The sequence below is a fragment of the Martes martes genome (genome assembly GCF_963455335.1).
Source record: "Martes martes genome assembly, chromosome: 13".
Classification (NCBI taxonomy): domain Eukaryota; kingdom Metazoa; phylum Chordata; class Mammalia; order Carnivora; family Mustelidae; genus Martes; species Martes martes.
Genome location: NC_137901.1, coordinates 57,790,231 through 57,814,812, shown reverse-complemented (window position 1 = coordinate 57,814,812; position 24,582 = coordinate 57,790,231). Strand labels below are relative to the sequence as shown.

Genomic DNA, 24,582 nt, shown 5'->3' with positions numbered 1-24,582 from the left:
ATAAAAATATAACTCTTTATTAAATAACATGCACAAATATCAACTAGTCATTTATTAAACAGATATGATTTAGAACAAGATTTAAAGAAATACAAATCCTTAGGTACAATTTAGTATATCTTGTTCATGATATTTGAATAGTTAAAAAAAATCACTGATTAAACTAACCATCCTTTATTTCTCTTTCAGAATCCTAAATCTTTTTAGGTATATACCCCACTCCAAGTTTTTTCCTATATTTCAGAGCTTTAGAATATAAAGCTCCTAACTACTTATTTAAGTATAAATTCCACCGAGAAGGCATTCAACTTTTCGTGTAAGCTATCTGATCAGCTTTGAGTCACTTTACAAGGAAACCTGCAGAAGCAGAAGCATGGCATCAAGGCTCCAGCAACTGGAGGTACCACTGAAGAGGGTGAGAACTAGGTTAGTATGTAAAAAGCTGGGACAACTAAAATATGCCAGATTCCTGCTTGCTTGTTCTCTTCTGCAGCTTGTTCTGTTTGGCCAAACAGTGATTTCCCCTCCTTTTCCAGTCGGACCCTCAGAACAAGATGCTTTATAAATTTACACCTCTCATATTTTCTATGACTTCAATGCTCAATAATCTGGTTTTTTAGTTTTAGGCAAAAGTATAAACAAAATTTGCATTGAGTTTTTCCATCTTAAAAAGTATTGCTTTTATAAATTAGCTTTTAATGTTCCCAGCCTTAATAAACTTAACTTCAACAAAACCAGTGCTTCAAAATCTACCCTGCCTTTCTTGGCCCCATGTATCCAATAAAGGCCCAAATCTCTCATCTAAATTTCTAAAGAACACTACATCCAACCTTTATAATAAAGTCCTTGCACTGTGTATCTTTTACACGTGCTGCTTTATTGCGCATGCCAAGTACAGTATGAATTAAAATATAAATTGACGTAAAAATTCAAAAATCCCTAAGCTTAATATATACCTTTGCACTCAAAAACTTCAGTTTTTACATTCTCTCCCATTAGCTGGGATTCCCAACTTGCTTGCTGAGTTTAAGTCACTTTATTCCTCATATATCCTTTTTACTTTTTTCTATCAGAATAAAAAATATCCAGCATTATTTTATAATTCAAGAAAGTACTGTGGAAAGTTCTGTAAATTTTATCTCATATACTTATGTTCAATTTTACATATAACCTAATTTTCCTTTCAAAAATGTTTAATAAGTTGAGCAGATTTCAGACCTGAAATATTCCTGAATATTTAATCTACTTCATGTTATAGGAGAAACTGGTTTTTTTCTAAATATATTGCTAATTATTTTATTAAAAACAGCATACCAAATCTTATTTTAATTATAAAATTCTGAAAATTATATGTTTTGCATCTTGATACAAGGAAAAAATACAACATATTAATCAATTTTTCATAAATATTGAAGAGATTGATCAGAATATGCCTGTTTCTTGTACTTATTTTGACTACCGAATATCTTTTTTTGATTTGAGTACTCAGTTTGTATTTTAAAAGTGCAAAGGTTATTAAGCTTAAAACATTATATTTAAGCAATGTAAAAAAGTTTTACAATGATTTAACATGACCAATAAAATTTATTAAACATATTTACATATATTCACAGATTCTTTCATACTTGAGTATTAAAATAGACATTTACAATTTCAGAATTTTCATTCAAAGGCATTTTGGGAGGGGGAGTGGGTTCTACTGTGTGAGATGAAAAAAGAGCTGTTTCTTTGCATGACTAATTCTAAATAATGTGTTCAACATAGTGAGTCATAGGTACTATCCCAGAAGACTGGCATGAAACACCCTACACTACTTTAGGCATTGCTTATGGAGAAAGTTAAACTGTAGGAAGCATGCAGTACAACTAAGTCACAACCTTTACAGTTATGGTGATGAAAACAAGCTAACTCAAACACATGCAGGCCTTATTTAAAAGTTTTGCTACCTGAACACATTACTACTACACTCCATACAAACGACAACTTTGGTCCAATAAAACATTAGACACAACAGCTTTACAATTATTTCTTTGTACATGTTTTGACTACCAATCCCTTTGTATACATTTTGACCATTAATTACAAGATTTACATCTGCACAATATGTATAAAATAAGTTATTAAAAAGGAAGACAATATTAAAACTTTTGAAAAGAAAACTATACAATTAATTTACAGATAAAATAAACTGAAGAAATTTTGTGCCAAGTTTTTCTTCCACATTAGAAACTATTTGGTAGGAATTGAACCTTTTAGTTTACCAATATATTTTAATAAAACTTGAAAGATTTGAATACTAGTGGTTATCTTGTTACTTAGGAGTGCTAACAACTTCCAGTGCTGTTAGCAGATTCTCAGCTTTTGAAGTATCTACCACGGTCTGCCAACATGCTCTAATGTAATAGTTACCTCTCACCAATATAAATAATAGATTTCAGTTAGAAACTGTTTGGATCTAGGATCCAAAATAATTCTCTTTTCACTCTTTATAAAATGACAGTGTTTACTACATACATAACCAACTTTAGTCAAACTTTACTAACAACTGTAAAGGCATAATATCAGTATTTTTCTCAAAAGGCAGTGTTCCACAGTTTAATACTCTTGAGCTACATGAGTTTAAGATGACACCACCAGAAGGAATGGCTGCTATATGGGAGTTAATTCAAAGTCATCATTAACATCAACAAGGGGAACATAAAACTCCTGGATTTCATAAATGCTGATAGATTTATAGGTGGCAGGATCAAGTTCCTGGAGTTTGAGCTGCCATTCTAATCTCTGGACGGCATTTAAAGCTGCAGCTTCATGTTGTTGCCTCATTAAAAGACAGGTCTATTGAGAAGAAGAGAAGAGTTAATTGCTTTTTCTGTCAAGTTTGCTTTAAAAATTAATCTCACCCATAGTTTCTTTAGTTATTAAGTTTTTAAATTATACACCCATTTCTGCTTTATCCTGTCTGTATCCATATGCCAACTATTTCTGGGTCTGCAACTTCACCACTCTCTGACCTCACAGACTTTAATTTGAAACTGGTCTTTCAAATAACAAGATTTCAAATTATCAAAAGAATCATGAACACCTAAGAAGTGATTTTTGAAATGATTTACAATCTCCAACCAAATAATTTTCTTTATGAATTATTTGCAGTATATATTCTTTCTCTGATTGCCCTCCCCCATTCTTTCATGTCAGAACGATCACTAGAATTGGATACTGGACAGCAAGCATAAAGATCCCCATCAGAAACTGCTACTTCTGTGATAGTTTCAACTTTCATACTACACTGGTCTTGAAAAATGGACTTGTGCTCTTTATCTTCCTTTACTTTCCAACTGTAACCAGCATGAGGATGCATGACTAATGACTATCTCCTTTCCTAATAAGAGCTACACTTTCCATTTAAGAGGGAAGCATCCATTTAAACTGAACTTTTAAATATACATACCTTTAATTTGTCAAATTTATCATCCACATCTTGTAACCAAGACATGAACTGTCTTGCATTAAAGCGATCCCTCACAGAAGTTTTACTGTCATCAGACTGAAAGAGAACATCAAAAGTAGTTGAATACTATAAAACTTACTAACCAACTTTAAAACCTATATGCCGTTATGTCTTTTTATGGTATAATAGAATGATGAAAGAAAGATGGCAACATTTTGAAAAAAGATAAAAACATAATTTTTTTTATGGCTAGGACATTCTTATTCAAGTAAAATTGATTTCATTTCTCATTTTAATTTTAATGTTAATGTTTACCATATGTAGGGAGAGAAAGTGTTAAGGTGGGCTACAGGACTTGAAGCCCAACATTTTTTCCAGGACCAGTATTTTGGAGTCATCATAAAGAAATTCTGTATCAATTCTTAAGAATACCAGTTTTGGAATTAAGACAGCTGTATTCAAATGCCAGCTTTGTGTCTTATTATGTAATCTTGAACTAATTATATACTTTCTCAATTTTCTACTCCGTAAAGAGGGCTGAATACCTCTTTTAATCTTGTTTTGAGAATTAAGTCTCTGAAGTCCTCATCAGAATGCTTGGACATACAGGCAACACTCACCCCAATAAACATCTGCTGTAATTACTACTATTACTATTACCACCGGTGCTATCCAAGTGACATCCAGGCATCATGTAGATGCTCCCAGTTTTAGCTGTTATCACTTTCTCCTTGGTCCTCCGTAAGATGTTTTTAGTATTTAAGATTTTATTATTGAATCTTTTTAATATTACAAGCTTATTTTGAAAAGGAAGAGGTCTGATGAGAAAGTAGGCTAACGGATGATCTAAGCCCTTAGCTAGGAAAGGTATTTATTCTCCTTTCCCTTAATTCCTTGGCAGCTATTCTCATAGGAGCCCGCTACTCACTGAGAGACCATCTACTCTAAAACCAGAGTAGAAGGATGGGTAAGAGTTCCATAGTTTTCCTCAAGAGAAGGATCAAGTTCTTCTGTCCTTTAATTATTAGGCCGATCGTGGCCTAATCTTCTTTTAGTCTCTGATTTGGGGATCCTTCTAAGGGTTTACTGAGAAAACTCACTTATATTTGATGTTCTCCTATAACCTATCTGGGGCAACAGATCCTTATTTATCAGAAATGTCATCATGTTGTGGTCCAGTGGCTTTTCATCTCAACTTCCAGTTCTGCTATGGATTGCTTTTTATTTTTACATGTCTTTTGTCATTTCAGTGAGTTTTGGAAGGAAGACAAAATAAAAAGGTATGTTTACTCAACCACTGTGAACCAGAAATCTTCAAGAGACTTTCCTTGTAGCTTGATTTATATTGTTTTAAAGTTGATTTCATTACTCTATGATTGCACAAAACTTTAAAAAATCTCAAGATATTTCATTGTCTAGTCCAGCCTTTAGTAACATAGTTAAACTGTTCATTTCCATTATTAAAAACCATTCATTCTTCCCTTTAAATTCTTTAAAGCTGAGAATTATGTAAATTCCCTCAGTGGCCTTTTCCAGTGTGTATTTCCTTAGAGTCAAATAGTTCTTTCTTAAGATCCAATTATTTTATTATTATTTTAGAGAGAATGCATGCAAATGGTAGGGGGAGGGGTAAAGGGAAAGGGAGTGAGAATCTTAAGCAGGCTCCATGCCTCATGTGGAGCCCTCTGCAGGGCTCGATTTTATGGCCCTGAGAGATCATGACCTGAGCAGAAATCAAGAGTCAGATCCTCAAAAGACTGTGAGTCACCCGGGCTCCCCGCTTCTCCCACAATTATTATTCTTAATAGCCTTTTCAAATATCTCTGAATACTTTCATTTGGATAAAACAGTCGGTGACTTAAAGTTTGAAATCCACTGTTCTAGTTTAATCTTTTTTTAAAAAAAATTTTTATGAGTTTTAATGCCCAATTTACTTTAATGACATAGTTAATTTATAATTAAATTTTATTTTTTTAAATAATTTTTTAATTTATTAACATATAATGTATTATTTGCCCCAGGGTACAGGACTGTGAATTGCCCAGGTTTACATACTTCATAGCACTCACCATAGCACACACCCGCTCTAATGTTCATAATTTTTTTTTTCTTACAGAGAAGAAAAATAAAGCCCAGAGAGAACTAAGTAATTTTCTCTGTAATATACCCTACATCATTTGTGTTTCTGACTTAAAACAGCATTTCTTAATACTTTTGTGTGATAATCCTTCACTGTCCATGCCTATTCTTTATTTTAATCATTATGTTCTCTCTATGACCAATGAATTTCATTCTCGTTTGTGAGGCACAAGATATTCTGACAACCGGTATGTCTGGTTCTGAATTCGTGTAATTTCTACGTGGCAGTAAGCTTTATTCAAGACATAGCTACAGTTTTTTTCCACAACTATATTTACTTATTCCAGAAATATCCAAGACCAAAACAAGACCTGGCTCTATTTTAGCACCATCACAGTCTAGAGGTTCAATCTGCCTGTAGTGTCTTCCAGCTCACAGTTGCTTTCCAGTTGCCCGAAGGTACAAACATCCACTTTAGAAACAAATTACAAATTATGTAAAAGGGCACTATCCTAAACACATATTGGTTTTGTAAATATCAGCTTTTATAATATAAGCCTGATATTTAGAGGATTTTAGAAAAAAGATCAAGTGATCTAGAAGTACTTTATTCTGCAAGAACTGTTTTTCTCTTTTGAGTTTTACTGATTGCTGGATTCAAGTTTCTTCTATGGGAATAGATTACAAAAGCACCCAAGCTGTATTTAGGAACATTTTAACTGTATCAGTGGCACTTTACCTGAGCGTCCAGCGGCACACTGTACACTTCTGCGTCCAGTAACACAGTGCACGCGCTAAATGGCAGTGTTTGATTTGCCAATGTTCTTGCAGCTCTGTAATGAACTCGTAGAACTTCCTGTTCATTGGATACAATGAGTTTTTCCTAGTTGAACCAAGAATAAAAAAAAAACAAAACCATAATTCTTCAATCACCTGTTTTTTCAAATAAAATAAAATTACTTAAAATGTACTAAAGAACCTGAATTTCAGAGCAGTGTTTTTTTTTTCTTAAAGATTTTTTTATTTATTAGAGAGAGAATGAGAATGTGCACAAGCAGGGGGAGGAGCAGAGGAAGAGGGACAAGCAGACTCCCTGCCAAGCAGGGACCCTGACGTGGGGCTCGATCCCAGGACCCCAATATCATGACCTAAGCCAGAGGCAGACGCTTAACTGACTGAGCCACTCAGGTGCCCCTCAGACAAGTTTTTTCCTTCACAGAAAGCTTGAGAGATTTGAGAACTCAAATTGTTCTAAAAGTATAAATAAATGTTCTTTCCAAAAGCGGCAGGCTTTTTAAAAAAATTATCTTTGCAAGTGTACAATGGTGGCTTTTAGTATATTCACCAAAATGTTCAACCATCACCATTAATTTCAGAACATTTTCATCAACCCAAAAAGAAACTCCGTATCTGTCACCAGTCATGCCCCATATACCTCCTCTTCCCCTGGCAACCACTACTCTACTTTTTGTTTCTATGGATTTACCTACTCTGGACATTTTTTTACAAATGGATCCATGGAACATATGGTATTCTGTAACTGGCTTCTTTCATGTAACATGTTTTCCAAGTTCATCTGTGTTGCAGCATGCATTAGTACTTCATCCCTTTTTATCGCTGAATAATATTCCACTATATAAGTACACCATATTTTCTTTATTCATTCATCAGCTGATGGTCTTTTGGGTTGTTCCTAGCTTTGTGCTATCATGAATAAGGCTACTATGAACATTCATGCTCAAGTTTTTGCTTGGATGCAAATTTCCTTTTCTCTTAGGTAAATAACTAGGAGTGGAGGTATTAGGTCATATTGTAGTTCTATGTTTAACCTGGTGAGAAACCGCCAAGTCATTAACAGCAGTTGTAGCATTTTACATTTCCATCAGCAATGTATGAGGGTTCCAATTTTTTCACAATCTTGCCAACACTTGTTATTATCTTTTATTATAGCCTTTCTAATGGATGTGAAGTGCCGTGCCACTGTGGTGATAGCTTGTTTTATAATGAACATTTTCATAGAAACAAACACTGTACCTTGATGCTGATTTTAAACCTCTGACAATCACAGTATAATTGTCTTAAAACGTGTTAACTGGGGTGCAATACTTCCAGTTACGTAATATGCAAACTCACCCTATCATAAAGTTAATGAAGTCATCAGGCAATTCTCTGCATTTATCAGACTGGGAATCAATCCTAGGGTATAGCTACAATCCCAACCCATGGTGATACTGGTTGCAGACTTGTGCCATCTGGTGGCTAAGTGTCTTCTTCGGTTTAAACATCGGAGGGGGCAACCCTGGGACCTGTGGCTGGATAGAACTTCAAGGATTCCTGAGTCCAGGAATCCTTCCATTATAAGATGTCCATCATTTTGTTGTTCTGTCTGGCAGACTGGGCTGATAAAATATTAAAGATGTGGCTGGTATTCTTCTCACCACATTCCCTATTCCCTCTTGACTTGACAAGAACTTTATTCTTCTCCTACTGGAGGATGGAGACCTCACTATATCCAAATATGTATTACTACAGAGTTTTACTGTATTTATAATTTAGTGAAAACACAAAGAAACACAATCCTATTTAATCTCTTTTAAATTTTATGTGACAAATGATACTCAAAAGAGAAGAGGTAAGTCTAACACTTATGAGTCATTAAGTACAAGTTTAAGGTGGGACTTTAAGTGATAAAATATCCAAAAAGTTGATGAGATGCTAAGAAAAAATAACTAGAAGAAAAGTTTTCCTAAAAGATTGGCCATAGTTGTATAGAGATTAAGAGCAATAACCAAAAATGAAGTCAGACCCTAAAAAAACTAGAAGAGATACACTGCTTAAATGACAGCCTAAATATTTCACTTTAGGTCATCATTCCTTTTTTTTTTTTAGGTCATCATTCTTAATGTTATGTCTTTGCACTTCCAGAGCATCGCTTCTTAAACAATGTCTTCTGAGAACGGGTTATGCATGCCCCAAAGTATTCCCCGCCTTAGTTCTTGGAGAGGCAGAGTGGGGCATGACGTAGTTCAAGAAACTGGGCCAGGAACTCTGGGCTGTAAGATGTGTTTGTTCATACAGTGCGCATTCAAGTATTGTCATCACTTTCAAAGGGAAAAATGACCCTAGAACAGAGGTTCTTGACTTGGGGTCCTAACATTCCCAAGAAGCCCGCAGATAGACTGGGGAAAGGGTCATCTGTGAACCTGGATGTAAAAAATCCTTTATTTTTTACTAACCTCCAACTGGCATTTCTTTCAATTATGAATATAGGCCACAAACCACAGAAATATCAAAAGTATCTGTAAATTTGCCATCCATATAAATCACAATTATTTTCAATTCATATTATAATTGTTACAGATATTGCCCCCAAATGGTATCATTGTTTGCTGTCACACTGGTGAGGCATTTTAAATTGTCTATTGATCAATATATGAAAGCATGTGAGTAATTTTTACTGTCTGCTAAAGTTTTGAAAATTGCACAGTTCAAATAAGAATTCTTAACTACCTATAAGGCAGCATGGCTTTTGTTACATGGATAGATGAACAGATGAAAGTATGTTACCAGGTGGCTTCAAACATGCCTGATGGTTGAAATAGCTATTGATGTGTATAATGTGACTTAACTTCTTATTGAGAACAAAACATTCATTGACATAGGTCATGCACAATGTTGTAAGTTCTGTATCAGTGGTTCTTTGTTTTATTTATTGTTCTCTTTGCAATGCTATAAAGTAATTTAAAAACATAATTTTGAGAAAAGGTTTTATATTTACCAGATTGCTACACGGGTCTCATGGCACAGAAAAGTGAAAAACCTCTGCCCGAGGAAATCTGTTATGTACGAATCAAAGAAACTGCATACTTTTGTTTGTAAGAGTATATATATACCTCTATAAAGAAGAAAAATAGTTCATATCAAGTTTCAGAAGTCCCTGGCCCTCCCAAAAGATTAAGAAGGTGCTACATTTTTGTCAATCCAAGTGAAATGAATTTTATGATTTCTATAAATAGGTTTTCTCACGTCATCCCATGCCAAGATTAACCACTAGAAACTAGAATACGAAAGCAGAAATCTAAGGACAAATAAGAACAGCTTCTCTAAGTATTCTGCACTGAAGCTGCTGGTACTAACCAACAATTCCAAAACTTGGAAATCCAACTATCTAACTAGGAATTCACCACTTTAGTTCCACAAATTCAGCAAATGATAACAAGAAATTAAGAGATTTTCACACATCAAAAATACACTCAACACGAACTGTAACGTAAGACAGCTACCCTAAAACAGGCTTAAAAATTCCTTAACTACACAGGTACAAGATAACAAAATCAAACCATTTCCCAAAATGGTTCTAAAAATCTAAATCTAAATCTTAAATTCCCTAAGGCAGTTACATGTTTGTGTATGTATATAAAGTATATACATATACACATAAAATATAATGTAGGTCATTATGATCTATTGTTAAAATACAATAATTTTTTTTTTTTTTGAAAGAGAGACAAGTAGGCAGAGACAGGCAGAGACACAGGCAGAGGGAGAGGGAGAAGCAGGCTCCCCGCTGAGCAGAGAGCCCGATGCGGGGCTCGATCCCACATCTAGGAGACCAATGACCCGAGCCGAAGGCAGAGGCCTTAACCCACTGAGCCACCCAGGTGCCCCTAAAATACAATAATTTTTTGCATAAATTTAAACACTTCTTACCCTTTCAATACTGTGTTGTAAACGTAGTTTCATTCTTACAACTTCTTGTTGCCGAAAAAGCTCTTTAAGTGGATCTGACAGTGAAGGTGGTGGTGTAATCTAATTTTTAAAAACATACATTAGTTAAAAATACAACAATGAGCTATTCCTAATTTTTAACAAAGTTTTATTCATTTAAATAATCTCTACACACAATATGGGGCTCAAAATTACAACCTCAAGATCAAGAGTCAGATCTCTTCTGACTGAGCCAGCTGGCAAACAGGCTATCCTTATAAAATTAAACCTCTTAATGGATCAGTTAATAAAAACATAAATTATGATGTTCTCTGAATTAGATAATACAGTAACAATTATACAACCGATTATTCTCAACTTCAACAGTCTGAAGCACAGAATATACCAATAAACTTAGAAGTTTTAATTCTGAGGACACAGCAAATTTCAAAGAGCAAATTAAAAAGCCTAAGGACTAAGGAAATTCCTTATTACAGAGACACATTTTAGAGCATCAGTAAGTGACAGCTCATACACAGGGAGGGAGGGTTCACAAAAGCAGGGGGAAAAAAACAAGCAAACAGTCTGGTCTTAAAGGTTACAGCAGTCTGAGTCTTAGTGTAGTAAATGTGAAGTCTCTTTGTAGACAGGATACAAATCAAAAAGTGGTGAGTTTTACATTTACTGAATTAAGTCTTTTATAAAAAGATGGAATTATCCTCTAATAGATCTGTAGTTTTCAAACTTCTTTATCATAGGTGATAACCCATTTTGTCTTTCCGTACACCAAAAATCTTATGGTTGGTTCATCTCTAAATCAATTATTACAGTGGACTGCATTCTGGTATATGCTGGAGGTTAAGGAAGCAGACAACATCTATGCATTGTTACTTAATATACAGTTAATATACAGACATCTGTGATCCCCTAATATTCTCCCTCTCTCCCTTGGAATATCTATATTCCTCCTTCCACCTCCAACTAGCTTCTAACTACTGTCAGCATTTGGGGAAAAGTAAAGTATCTCAGTATGTTCAGGCACCATAGAATAACTTAGTTGACTTTTCTGATTCTTCAGAAGGTGGGACAAGCAGATTCTATGTATGTCTTGATGTGGGGCTAAAGGAATTATACACCATATATGAAAAGCTCTAGCCAAAGAATCAAACCTGGATCTGATTGGGACTCTATACTTATAATCAGTAAACAGTTTACAGGAATTATGGGGGAGTGAAAAAAATGTTAAATAACATCACATGAATTCACTCAGTTGAATCAACGTGGAAAATTCTACAGGACAAGTAACTTACTGGGGCAGATTATTTTTCAGGCCTCTAACTACAGTAATAAAATTGTTTGATTTCTGTGCCTTATAAAACATCTTTAAGTTTAGTAAGAGTAACAGTGAAGTTTAGTGATACTATCTTGAAGTTTCCAAAATCATAAAGGCTTCCTTTATGCAGCCCAGAGGAAGAGTATTTACTCCTTTGAGCCTGGGGTATCAGAGAAAACTTCTTGGAGAGGGTAATGCCTGAGGCTGCATGTTAAAGGAAGAGCCAGAATGACAAGGTGAGAGAAAGGAGTTGTGGGGGAAAAAAGAAGGGAAAGAAGAGAGGGAGATAATTCCCAGAAGAGAGGGCAGTGTGAGCAAGTACACAAAACAAAGAGATAGTATGATGTCTGGAAAACTACAAGTTGTTCTGGAGACATCAACTTTGAGGGAAAGAATGGTAGGGCATGAAGATGGGGAGATCAGTAGGGGCAAAGTAATAAAGGTTGCAGTCTAATTCTGTAAACGAGCTTTTTTCCCTTTTTTTTTTTTAAGACTAGCTTAATTTTATTTTATTTTAGAGATTTTATTTATTTATTTAACAGAGAGAGGGAGACAGAGGGAGAGCGAGCGAGCGAGAGAGAGTGCACAAGCAGGGGGCGTGGCAGGCAGAGGGAGAAACAGGCTCCCCGCTGAGCAAGGAGCCCAATGCGGGGCTGGATCCCAGAACCCTGGGATCGTGACCTGAGCTGAAGGCAGATGCTTAACCAACTGAGCCACCCAGGCACACTTAGACTAGTTTTCTTAAAGTGTGTTTCATAGAACACTGGGCCCATAAACATGACTCGCAGGAAATGGTTCCAAGAATGAGTAAGTTTGGGAAAACTGTACATAAACGCTTGCTTAGGTATCTAATTAACAAATTAAACTTACTCGTTCTGAGAAGTTCTGCAGTGACAAAAGAAACCTATTATCTTTAGATTAACGGTGTTCCATTTCCCAAATGTATCTGACCATGAGCCCTCCCCACCTTGCCCCACCATCATCCCCATGTGTTTAATTACACACCGTGGAACAGATATTATGCATAACACATTAAGGTAAATTTTATATGTGGTGGGAAACCACTGAAAGATTACTGTGTCTGCAGAATAGGTATTAGGAGGATAAGACTACAGGCAAGAAAGTAAGGAAGCAAATCACTGTGACCCTGGTATGAGGAGGAGGGAATGGAAGGGAAGGGGTCTAAAAATATGGTGACTAAGGATAAAAGAGAGGGCGCAGCTGCAGAGGACTTGTGAGTCCTTTAGCATGAGGACCAAATGGGTGGTAAGAGATAATCCAGGAGGGGAGAGGGGACAGGAGAAAAGAGAAATAGGGTTGTGGGTTAAATTCAGGCCTAATATGTTAAGTTTGTGGAGCTCATGGACATTCAAGTGGAGCTATGTCTATTTAGCAAAAAAGGAAGCCAAGAGAGATTTGGGCAGAATACATAAATTTGGAAATCTTCAACATCAATGTACAGAGAAATGGTAAAACCACCAAAAATATATATACATGGAGACTTTCTGAGGAAACCTCCCCTTTCCAGTTTCCCCATCCATCTTTACATAAATCATGTTTGGAGCTTTTGTCTTTTAGGATCTGTTAGTCTCAGAGTCTCCAGAATATAAACTCTCCTGACAGATTCCCTGGTCTTCCTTCCTGTCATCCACTCTTAGAATCTCCCTGTAGGGACCTGTGTGCTGGTACTCATAACCACAGTAGATACCAGGATGTGACAAGTCTTTTTCTTTTATTCTCCCCCAGTTCATTTGTCTTTTGGGAACCTGACCTACAGTTTTATTTTTCTTCCTTTGACTTTTTCTGGAAAAACAGCACCATTCTGTCTAAATTATGAGAAAAATATTTGCTAGAATGACAAACACTTAAGCTGACTTTGGAGGTATTTCACTACATTTCTAACAGGTTCTATAAATAGTTCACACAAATGTGGAGAGATCAATTCAATAAAATGATAGCTGATAGAGGAAACAAATGGAAAAAATCATATTGGAACCTACTAAAAATAATGTAGTATAAAAGTGATTTTTGTTATTCTGGCTTTTCATTACTTCTTAGAAAGAAAGTATTGAACAAATGAGTTTCAGTCCAGTAAGCTCAAAAGCACAGCCTTTTATGAACAAAAGGTGGTGGGTTGCATATTAACTCTAATAAATATGAACCTTAAGGTTATTTTGAGTGGGATAAAATAAGGAAAACCTCTTAAATCTATAAAATGTTTTAACATTTTTAATGGGTTATAGCCTGTACTATTTCAACCTGCTTTGAGGTAGGGTTGGTATTACGGTTTTATGGATGTGAAAATTAAGAATCAGAGAAGGAATTATTTAAGATCACACAGCTGGTTTGTAGTAAAATCCAGACAAACTTATGTATACTATCTGGAAACTACTGCTCTTTCTACTATACTGTGCTGTGTATTTCTTTAATAATTCTCATTAAAAACAAGCAAAAGGGGTGCCTGAGTGGCTCAGTTGGTTAAGCAGCTGCCTTCGGCTCAGGTCATGATCCCAGGGTCCTGGAATCAAGTCCCACATCGGGCTCCCTGCTCAGTGGAGAGCCTGCTTCTCCCTCTCCCTCTGCCTGCCGCTCTGCCTACTTGTGATCTCTGTCAAATAAATAAGTAAAATCTTAAAAAAAAATTGTTTTTAGTGTAATAGCATATAAAAGTTTAACTTAAATGGGTTCTTCTAGTTTTACCTACATTTTCCAAGCCTACAATATAACATACTTCAGTTAAAATTTCTTACCCTTTAAGGGGAAACAAAAGAAACAACAAAACTATTAGCTTTATAATCTTTAAGTTATTAACAAATTATTTTGCTGAAAGAATTTGAAAAAATGACAAATTTACTTATTTACAGCTCTATTCTTTTAAATTTACTATTATTGCTTACTAGTAGTAGAGTAATGTAAAAATCTGACTTTTTGATCTTCTCTGAACTAGGTTTTCAAAAAATAACACACACAAAAGCATGATGTGAAACAGTATAGAATAGCCTATGGAAGCATTACATACGGTAATAGGGTAGTAACTACAGCCAAGCCTAGAGAAGTATGGGAGAGCCTGTAGACAATGATGGAGAGTTTTTCTACAGAAAACTGGGAGTCTATCTAAAAATGTTTAGCCAGGTAGTCACAGAATCAGATCTGGTTTATGTATAAGGCACCTGGACAGTAAGAAGGCTAGCTTGACAGAAGAGATTAGAATAGAACCTATGGCAGCTGTTCAGAATGACTGTTTTGCTGGTTTCTGATATCTAGTTAGCACAATACATAGCACATGGTTATGAGTTATTTGATTATGCAGTACTTTGAATATTTGATTAGGCAAGATTCACGTATGTGAATGAATAGTTAATGGAGCTAATGTGGTCCATACATAGCAGTGGTAAGAGACAGAAGAAGGAAGTGAGATGAATGAGCATGACTTAGTGACTGATGTGAGGGGAAGAGGTGAAGGTTGAATTTTGGGTTCCTAGCCTGGGAAATTAAGAGTGCAGATAATGACAGTAACTACATCAGAGAGGGCAAAAAGAGCACTTTTGAGATAGGATAAATTGGTTTGGTATTGGACCTGATAATTAAATGGATATTGTAGGACACTCAGGTGATGTTCAGAAGAAGCTAGAAACAGTTATGGAAATCAATAGTGTACTCACAGCTAAAGATAAATTTGGGACTCATTCTATAGGAGATAAATAGTGTCCTAGCCCTTAATCAGATTACAGGCAGACATGTGAGCAGTTAACTATGATATCATAGTGAAAGTATGAGGAAGACACAAACAATTCTGCTTTGACAAGATTTTGCACAGAAGTGACAACACAGCTGGAAGAAAGGCAAGGAAGAGAATAGAAAAAAAAGCCTGGCAGGAACAGTATTTCAGGTAGAAGGAACAGCACTAAGTACCAAAAGTAGCGAACAAGGGATTTCTGTTGAAGAGTGAGTGAAATATGGCTGAATTATTGGGTGAGTTTGGAAGTTGTGAGGAAATGAAGCTGAAGGGGTAGATTGGGATCAGATTATAAAATAAATGATGAGGGACGCCTGGGTGGCTCAGTTGGTTGGGCCGCTGCCTTCGGCTCGGGTCATGATCCCAGGGTCCTGGGATCGAGTCCCGCATCGGGCTCCTTGCTCGTCAGGGAACCTGCTTCTCTCGCTGCCTCTGCCTGCCTCTCGGCCTGCTTGTGTGTACTCTCTCTCTCTTTCTCTGGCAAATAAATAAAATCTTAAAAAAAAATAAAATAAAACAAATGGTTACAACAGGACTAGATGTGGATTTTAAGCTGTAGGTAATGGGAAGACGGCTAATCACAGCTAAGATAATTAAGTAGGGTAATAGTTTTTTATTGTTGGGTTTTTTTTTTTAAAGTTTTATTATTTAAGCAATCTCTAAAACCAATGCAGGACTCGAACTCACGACCCTGAGATCAAGAGTCACATGCTCTTCTGATTTGAGCCATCCAGGAGCCCCTTTACTGTTTTAAAAAGGATATATATTTCACAACAAAAGAGAATGCTCCTGCAGAAAGAGAGTAGGAAAAAAAGAAGTGACAAAGTTGCTGCATGTTCTAAGTGAGAGATGATGATGAGGGCCTTAAAACAGGGCAGTGGTGGAAGGTACAGTTAAAGGAGAGAGTTCTAAGGTAGAATGGATAGAATATGGTAACTGAGAGATCAGTACTCTGGTGTCATCACTAATAAATAAAGATTTGCTTCTGAGACAATGAGAGATAAATCATTTCTTTTGGTCTTTGGGAGTCTAAAGTTGAAGTGGATACTTGGCGCACAGTTAGACTCCTCCTTCAGGAATGAGGCACTCAACCCCAGCTCCCAGGAGTGCTGGAGGCTGAAAGCTCTCTGGAGTTCCTCTCAAGAAACTGGAAAGGGGAACCCTGGAAGGGAAGATAGTTGGTGTGCCCAAGGTCATGTTCCCTCCTTAGAGGAAGGCTACAAGTCAGAAGGGCCACCCCACTCCTGAGTTCCAGCTGAAATGAATGCTGCAACTACATTTCAGTTCGACTTCTTGCTCTGCTGAATTGTGGTTCCTTCACACGGTTATAGGTATTGTTCCTGACAGCACTCACCAATAAGCTTTGCACAGAATCTCAGGGCCTACCACCTGGGGAACTAAACCTATGACAGGTATCTGCAGATCATATAGGTAATGCTGCCCAAGAGGCATGTACATCTGATTCTGGAGGTCAACAGAGATGACATGGCAAAGGTAAGAATTTTAGGGGACTAAACTGACATGTGGAAGAGTGCTGAAACCACAGGAATAGCCAAGACCACAACGACAAAAAGTTGACTTTAGAATGATTCCTAGGGAACTCTGATGCTTAAAGGGTGGGTATAGGAGTCATTAAAAGAGAGAGAAAAAGATATGTCATTGAGGCAAAGGAACCAGAAGATAGTACCATCATGAAACCAAGAAGAGGCAAGTCTTATGAACAAGATGGTCACAATGTCAAATGTGACAAAGATCAAGTAGAAAGAAAAAGAGGCCAACAAATGTGGCACCACAAGCTCACTGGTGATCTGTGCATATGGTTTAAGGGATGAATAGGCAGTGATAAAGAGAAAACATCATGCATAGACTACTCTTCAAGACTGCAGTGGTAAAGGAAAGAGACAAGGAGATCTTGACAAACTGGCACAGTCACAGGGTAAGTTTTTTCTCCCCAGGATGAAGGAGAACCAAGTATGTTCGGAGTGGGTAGATAAAGGCCAACTGAGAGAGAATATTAAGAATACACCAGCAAGAAGAGGCTCGACAGAGGAAAGTTTCAGAGAAGACTGTTCCAGAAGCACGTGTAAATGAGTTACCTTTCAGAGAAATAAAAGCGTACCTCTTTTGGGATGAAGGAAAAGCAGGTAAGGAAAAAGAAAATACTGTAGACCAGTGCTGAAGACCAGTGCTGTTTGATAAGGGAGCCGCTAGCCACACATGGCTACTGAATGCATTTACTTTGAACCGAGATGTACTATACATACACCAGATTTCCAATACTTAGTACAAAAAAAAAAAAAAAAAGGAATATAACATGTCTCATTCAGAAACAATTTCTCTACACTGATATATTTGAATATACTGGGTTAAATAAAATGTTAAAATTAATTTTACCTGTTTCTTTTTACTTTTTAAAATGTGGCTACTAGAAAAATTAAAACTATGTAAATGACTTGCATCATACTTCTACTGGACAGCAGATGCGTACCAAGTGATGTTACTTACTGTGGGAATGCAAATCTTGCTTAAGGGGTTTCCATCCAGGAGATAGGATCCATTAAATGTCACATACTCATCATAATACTGAGGTGCTTGAGGAATAACACTACACAACAGTTTGCGCTTTTCTTCAATTTTTTTCCGTATGTGCAAGTACTCGAAATATGGATTCGCTCTCTCTGAACTGTATGGCTGAATCTCATCTAGTTTCAGAGAGTCTACAATGGCTGCCAGAGACTGCTGAGTTTTCTCTTTTGCTTGCAGTAAAGAGGGACTCACTTGCACAGGCTGTGGTACACGTGACACTTTCCTTTTCCGTGGGTGGTGAATCTGAGGGTCATCTTCTTCAGTCAACCTTATTCTTCCTCTAGGAGATGAAGATTCACTGTCTTTTTCTGAGAACAGTGTACAGCTAGCAATAATCTGTTTGCTTTGATTTGCCACTGTATTTGCTTTGTTTCTAGTCATCCTTTGAGGGATCTGGGCTTCAGTTTTATCATCGTCAGCATTTTCTTCTAATTCTACTTTACCTATTTGACCATATTTATGCGTCTCTGGTTGAGCCGGTTGTTGTAAATGGTTTTCCAGACTTGATAAAGTGCTTTGTTGTGATTCTTCATCCTCCATGGAAAGCAAACACTTTTCACCTTCAGGGCAATGTTTTGGATTATCTTGTTCATTTAGGTTTCCTTTTGGCATCCCTGTACTCACTTCACATAAATCAGAATCACATTTATCATTCAGGTGAGTTAAGACCAAACTCTCCAGTTTTTCTTTATCATGTGAAATAACCTGAATATCAGAAGTGCTACTTTCAACCTCATGGCCACTGGAAGACTTATACATTAGTTTGCTAAATGTGTAATGTGTATTTAGCTGGGAAGAGGCATCACTTCCACTAAAGTCTTTTTCTGATGGTAATACAGACAAAGTATTAGCCTTTTCAAAATTTGGTGATGCTTCTTGAACAGTGCTTTCAGAGTACACTGGGACAAAGGCATCTGTCTTTTGAACATCTGTTAGGACAAAAGTATTTTCCATTTCTTTCGTAGATTCATTATCAGTATCTAAAACAGAATTCATAATTTGAACTGCATTTTTTTGTTGTGCAATACCCAGCTCTTGATTGGCAACATATGATACAGACATATGTTTAGGAACAGATTCAGCATCTGAAAGTGATTGGCTGTGGAAAGAGCAAGGTTGCTGTGAAGGCAGAAAGGACGCTGGGTCCTGAGCACAAGAGTTTCCTGGTAGGTCAGTCTGGTGCAGGGATAAAAAATCTGTGTTCTGTTCTTTCAGTATTTTGTTTTCAGAATTACAAAAATCCTGAACAGAAGAATCTTGATCAGGTGCACTAGAATTTGGGCAGATCAAGTCACCGGTGCTTAATGACTCCAGTCTGTCATTAGGTACCTCCCATGATTTATTTTGGATCACACCAACCTGATTAGATTGCTCTAAATGCATAGGACTGTCCATTAAAGTGCCCACTGGAGCAGTACTCTTGATAACATTTATATCAGCTGAAATGTATTTGCTGCTTACAGATCTAGTTGGAGAGGCAGCAAAACTGGAATGAATGTTAGACACATTTGAAAGTTCTCTTTCAGGCACATTTGAGGGCACCTCAGATTTGGGAGAAAGACAAGTATCTCTTGGCACAGCTAAGCCACCTTGACTGCTTTCTTCTGATATTGTTTGGAATTGTTTTGTATGTTCACAAATGACAGATGGCATACTACATCTTCGAACTTCTACAGCTGGTCTCCCTTCATTTATAACTAGTTTAACATCTTCTACAGAAGATGATCGGAGATGGGATGTTGGAAGTCGGCTTGTATATGGTGGTTTAATCCGCTCTGGAAGTTCAGCCAAACTATCTAATTCCCTTTCATGAAGGGCAGGAGATTTGGCAACTGGCAAAAAAGGTGACTGGGAAAAGGACATTTGGGAATCTGAGCCCTCTAACATAAAGTCAGAGTCATATTCAACTGGAGGCCTGGGGGTTGTCACTGTGGTATGGCAGGAATCTTCTGAGCTAGCAACCGAAATCATGGATACAGATCTGGAGCTGAGACCTGGCTTTTCACTTTCTGATCTAGGAGATCTGTTTAAGCTATTATCTGAAACAAAAGATGACTTCCCTAAATTTGTTATATTTTTGGCATCAACAGATTGTGATCTGTTACTTACAACATCTTTAGACTGTTTCTCCTTAGTATAAGCATCAGTCAACTCTGAACTCTTTGACCTAGTAAGTTCTTTATTTCTGGACTCAGCTAGCAAATGCTTCGTTTTTTCTTTATCTTTCACTTTAAGTTCTAAACAATTCCGATTTCTCAACCTCTCCTTTTCTTTTTGCTTAATTTTTTCCTTATGTTTTTTGTGCCACTGCTCTATTTCTAGGTCTTTAAGGCTTAGCATTCGTTCAAAACTTGTCTGCATTAAATCATCATTCACTAACCTCTTTTCTTTAGGTCGAGTATCTTTTGATGCTGGTGATAACTTAAGTTTAGGCTTATCTGCTTCAGATTTTACTTTGAGTAAACTATTTAGTTGAATTTTATCCTTATGCTTGTCTCGTTCTTTGTATCTGTCTATGTCTTTATCTTTTTTATCTTTTTCTTTTCCATCCGGTGTTTTCAAAGGTTCATCTTTTGTTTTTTCTTTAAGGGATAAAGTTTTCTCATGTTGTGCTTTACTACCGTCTGCTATAGTTGACTTCTTCTCTTCCTGGAAGTGTTTGGAATTAGTTATATTTACGCCTTCTTTATCTCTAGATTTTTCCTTTTTATCTACCTCCCTGTCTTTTTCTTTATTTTTGCTCTTTTCTGATTTAGTATAGTCACTATTGTCTGCTTGTTTTTTTTTTTCTATCAAGTGCTTTTCTTTGTTTTCTGCTAAATACCTCTCTTTTTCAGGTTTTTCTTTGTCATGTTTTCTATCCATCTTTTCTCTATTTTTCTCTCTATCATCAGTTTTTTTCATAGTGGTAATATTTTTTATCTTCTCTCCTTCTTTGTGGCACCGCTCAGTGTGATGTGAATACAACCTGTCTTTTTCTTTTATTCTGTCAACACAGTCACTAAGATCTAACTTGTCTTTCTCTGACTTATGCTCATGTTTAGTCTTCTTTTCTTTTTCAGAATTTTTTCTTTCAGTCTTCTCAACATCCTTTTCTTTAGTCTGAAACCGCCTCTCAGATTTTTCCTTATTATCTTTTATATGCTTTTCTTGTTTTTCCATCTCTATTTCCTTTTCCATTGAGTGTAACCCTGTAGATTCTTCACTGGCATTTGTTCCTAAAGAACCGCATTCTGTTTCTTTATCTGTGGGTATGTTCTCTCTTTCTTCTTTTAAATCTTTTGTTTTTTCTTCCCTGAAAGATTTCTCACTTTCCTTTTTAATCTTCTCTCGTTCTTCCTTAAAATTCCTCTCTTTTGAAACATGTTTTTCCTTGGTTGATTTATCTTCTTTTATGTTTTTTTCCAATTTTGATTTTTTTTCTGTTAGGGACTCATGCTCCATATTTAAAAACAGATCTTCAGTCTCATCACTTTTAAAAAAATTCTCTTTCCAAAATTCTCTATCAAATTCTACACTCCGCTGCAACTCTTTAGCACTATCTCTATTTTTGTACTTTTCCTTTTCACCTTCAATCTCTTTTTTATGCTTTTCTTTTTCCCTCTCTTTATGTTTCAATTTATGCTTTTTTAATGTTTTACCCTCTTTATCCATTTTTTTCAGTGTGCAATCTGAATTTTCAAATGTTGGACTATGATCTTCATCCTTTACTTTGGCATTTGACTTTTCACCAAATTCTAAGTGGAAATCTTTCTGATGTTTATTTTTTTCCTTATGCTTACAAGATTTTACACTTGAACTTTCTGGCAAGAATTCAGATTCTGTATTATCATACCGAACAAGATCAGGCTGTAAAGACATTTCAGAACTTCCTGGTGATAAACATGTTTTAGTATGTTCTTGTTTTAGTGGTGTTGACTGCTTTTCACTTAGTCCACAAGAATGTTTAGGAGATTTACCTGTGGAGATATGAAATAAATGTAATGAAGTATCATCTTTCGGGCTAAAAGATTTTCTAAAATTCCCCTCCTCTCTGGTCTTTTCTGAGCAATCTAGTGCAGTATTAACTGTCAAGTTTGTTACTCTGGTATTTTCTTTCCCCTCTTTTTCTTGCTTCAGCTCTTGGTTCTCTTTATTTTTGTTCTGGTTCTTTAATTTTCTTTTAACTTTGCCTTTCTGTTTGTGTTCATTTGAAACTCCGTATTCCTTTTTGGTTTGTGTATCAGAATTTGACGTTTCAGGGACAGAACATGGAGCAGAAACCTTTTTATTCTGAAGAATTTCTTCATCTGAACTTTCAGAACTTGAATACAAAACTCTTGATGGCTTTTGTTTTTTACTTTTAAATGATTTAGGATAGAAAGTTTTCTCCTGTTTGGTAAATAAACTATTCTTTTCTACTTCAGCTTCATTCTCTTTTCGTATCTCTTTCCTAAGAATATGTCTGTCATCAATCATTTTATTTATTTCTTCATCATCATCATCTTTGAACTCATATTCATCAAGAGCAGATGGAAGAGGTGCTTTACTGGGAATTATCTGTTTACTTTCACAGATGAGAGAGTCTTTCTCTGTCTCAGAGTCAATATTTTCATCAACACTGGAAGGATTTACAGACCGAGCCTCTTCAGAATCTAGAATAAAAAGAGAAAATCTGTTGTTGGTCAAGAGACAACAGCCAGAAAAATAAAGCTGAGAGAAAAATATAGCATAAAAAGTAACTATTTCAATTCAGAAAGAAAATTTCAGAATTACAATGAAAAAATACTTAATAAAACATGTAAGAACTCTGCTGTAGTATTACGGAAAACCTTTATAAAGAATCTGCTTCATAATGAGATCTCTTGACACCTCTAAAAGCACAAAGTATAATCAATTCAGAATTCATATATCAAAGATACAGGATATAAAAATGCATTAATAGAAAGCAGAAAATCCAGGACAAGATTCAGGGGAAACACTGGCTATATAAAATTTCACATATATGTACTTTTTTTCCCCCTGGAATGTTGAAATAAGATTTAAAAGGATTAAAAACCACTAACTTAAAGAGATTAAGTAAATGTCACATATTATCTTATATTTTCAGAATTTTTATGAATAAAATCAGCAGGGTATAATTCTCACAAAGTATAGTAACTTATATAAGGGCGAATGGTTTTGCCTACACAAGACACATGACTGTCTGGTTTAAAAAATAAAGACATGTATCCCCCAATTATATAATCAAGATGATAACAGATAAATTCAGTACATATGTAATCTGAAAAAAGCTACTACGTTCCTTAATTTTCCTATCTATAATTCAGACTTGACACTAATATACACTCTAGTACAATGGGGGGAAATAATGGGCTCAATTTCTACACATTTTTAAGTACATGAAAATTAACTTTAACTGCATGAAAGTTCAACTGCATTCAAACTGTATACATGTAGCCAAAATATGCCAGATTCTATTTCACTATATCATTTTTTTTTTAAAAGATCTTATTTTTAAGTAATCTCTGCACCCCATGTGGGGTGCAAACTTACAACTCCAAGAGTCACATGCTTCACTGACTGAACCAGCCAGGTGCCCCTTATATCATTTTTAAGAAAAAGATTTTTTCTTCTTCCTAGGTGGGCATCTTTTCTTAGTTGAAATGTATGTTGTATACATTGGGCCTCAATCTGAAAAGAAAACCCAGGCTTCTAACTAAAGGTAAAGAAAACAGGTCTCTGACCAAGGAGGAAACACCAAACTCACTATAAAAATGATAAATTTGCTAAGCATTTATTAAAAATTTTTATTAAAATTATAAATTTAATACATCAAAGCTTCCTCTAAACTGATCTAGCCCCCAAATATTCTTCTCACATAAAAATTCAAATTACAGAGGCATTTTGGGGCATCTGTAAGGTACTGGGCACTGTATAGGAGCTCTGAAGAGGTCACAATCTTATTTTTGGAGAAGAGGAATATTCTAATGAGTGGTATAGTTATACTGACACATGGTATAAAAAAGAACATTTCTGGAATTAAAACTGCTTGTATAGATGTTGCTCCCCATCCCCAGTCATCAATATTGAAATGTATAGTATTAAATATGTTGCAAAAAGGAACATCTATTTTGGGAGCAGCGTTTATTTTGGTCCCTGATTAAGTGACTACAAGAATATGTACTTATACAATGGGTGTTATTTGCTATTGTTAATGCTTTATTTGTAATTGCTCTTGAGAACTTATCTCTATGTGTAGTTTTCAAGGATTTAATTCTTTATGATTTATGTATAATTATTCTATTTATATTGTCTCTCATTACGTGATTACTTTTATTGGAAATTAGGAATGATTTTTTTCCTTTGTATATGCCACAAAACCTCAGTTCTACACCAAGAATCAGACTTCAATAAATACTCTGTTTCAGGCACATAGTGTTAGGTGCGAGGGGGTAACAAGATGTAAAGACAGCCCTGCCCCTTTAACAGTTATACAACCTGCTAATAGCTAAAAAGGCAATAGATACTAGGTCGAAAGGGTACCCCTGGAAAGCAGTCTGCTTGGGAGAACTAGAGAAGGAAAGCAGGATTCTCAAAGAAGTGGCACTGAAGTTGAGGCACAAAAGATGTACAGGGATTTCAGGGCATGGAAATTACTGTGACATAAACAAGCAGATACAATTACAGCCTATATACCATTTTACATATGGC

The 24,582-nt window shown here is 35.8% G+C and overlaps 1 protein-coding gene across 4 annotated transcripts in view; it reads right to left on the bottom strand.

Moving 5' to 3' along the window:
- ANKRD12 (ankyrin repeat domain 12) overlaps positions 1–24,582 on the bottom strand; it is a 124,209-nt gene continuing 99,627 nt past the window's right edge. For all 4 annotated transcript variants that reach the window (XM_080822252.1, XM_080822250.1, XM_080822251.1 and 1 more), the window contains 5 exons: positions 17,809–22,523; positions 10,238–10,336; positions 6,267–6,410; positions 3,449–3,544; positions 1–2,835 (listed from right to left, as the gene is read on the bottom strand). In XM_080822252.1, coding sequence (XP_080678378.1) covers positions 2,650–2,835; positions 3,449–3,544; positions 6,267–6,410; positions 10,238–10,336; positions 17,809–22,523 — 5,240 coding nt within the window. In that variant the 3' untranslated portion in view covers positions 1–2,649. The remainder of the gene's footprint in view (positions 2,836–3,448; positions 3,545–6,266; positions 6,411–10,237; positions 10,337–17,808; positions 22,524–24,582) is intronic.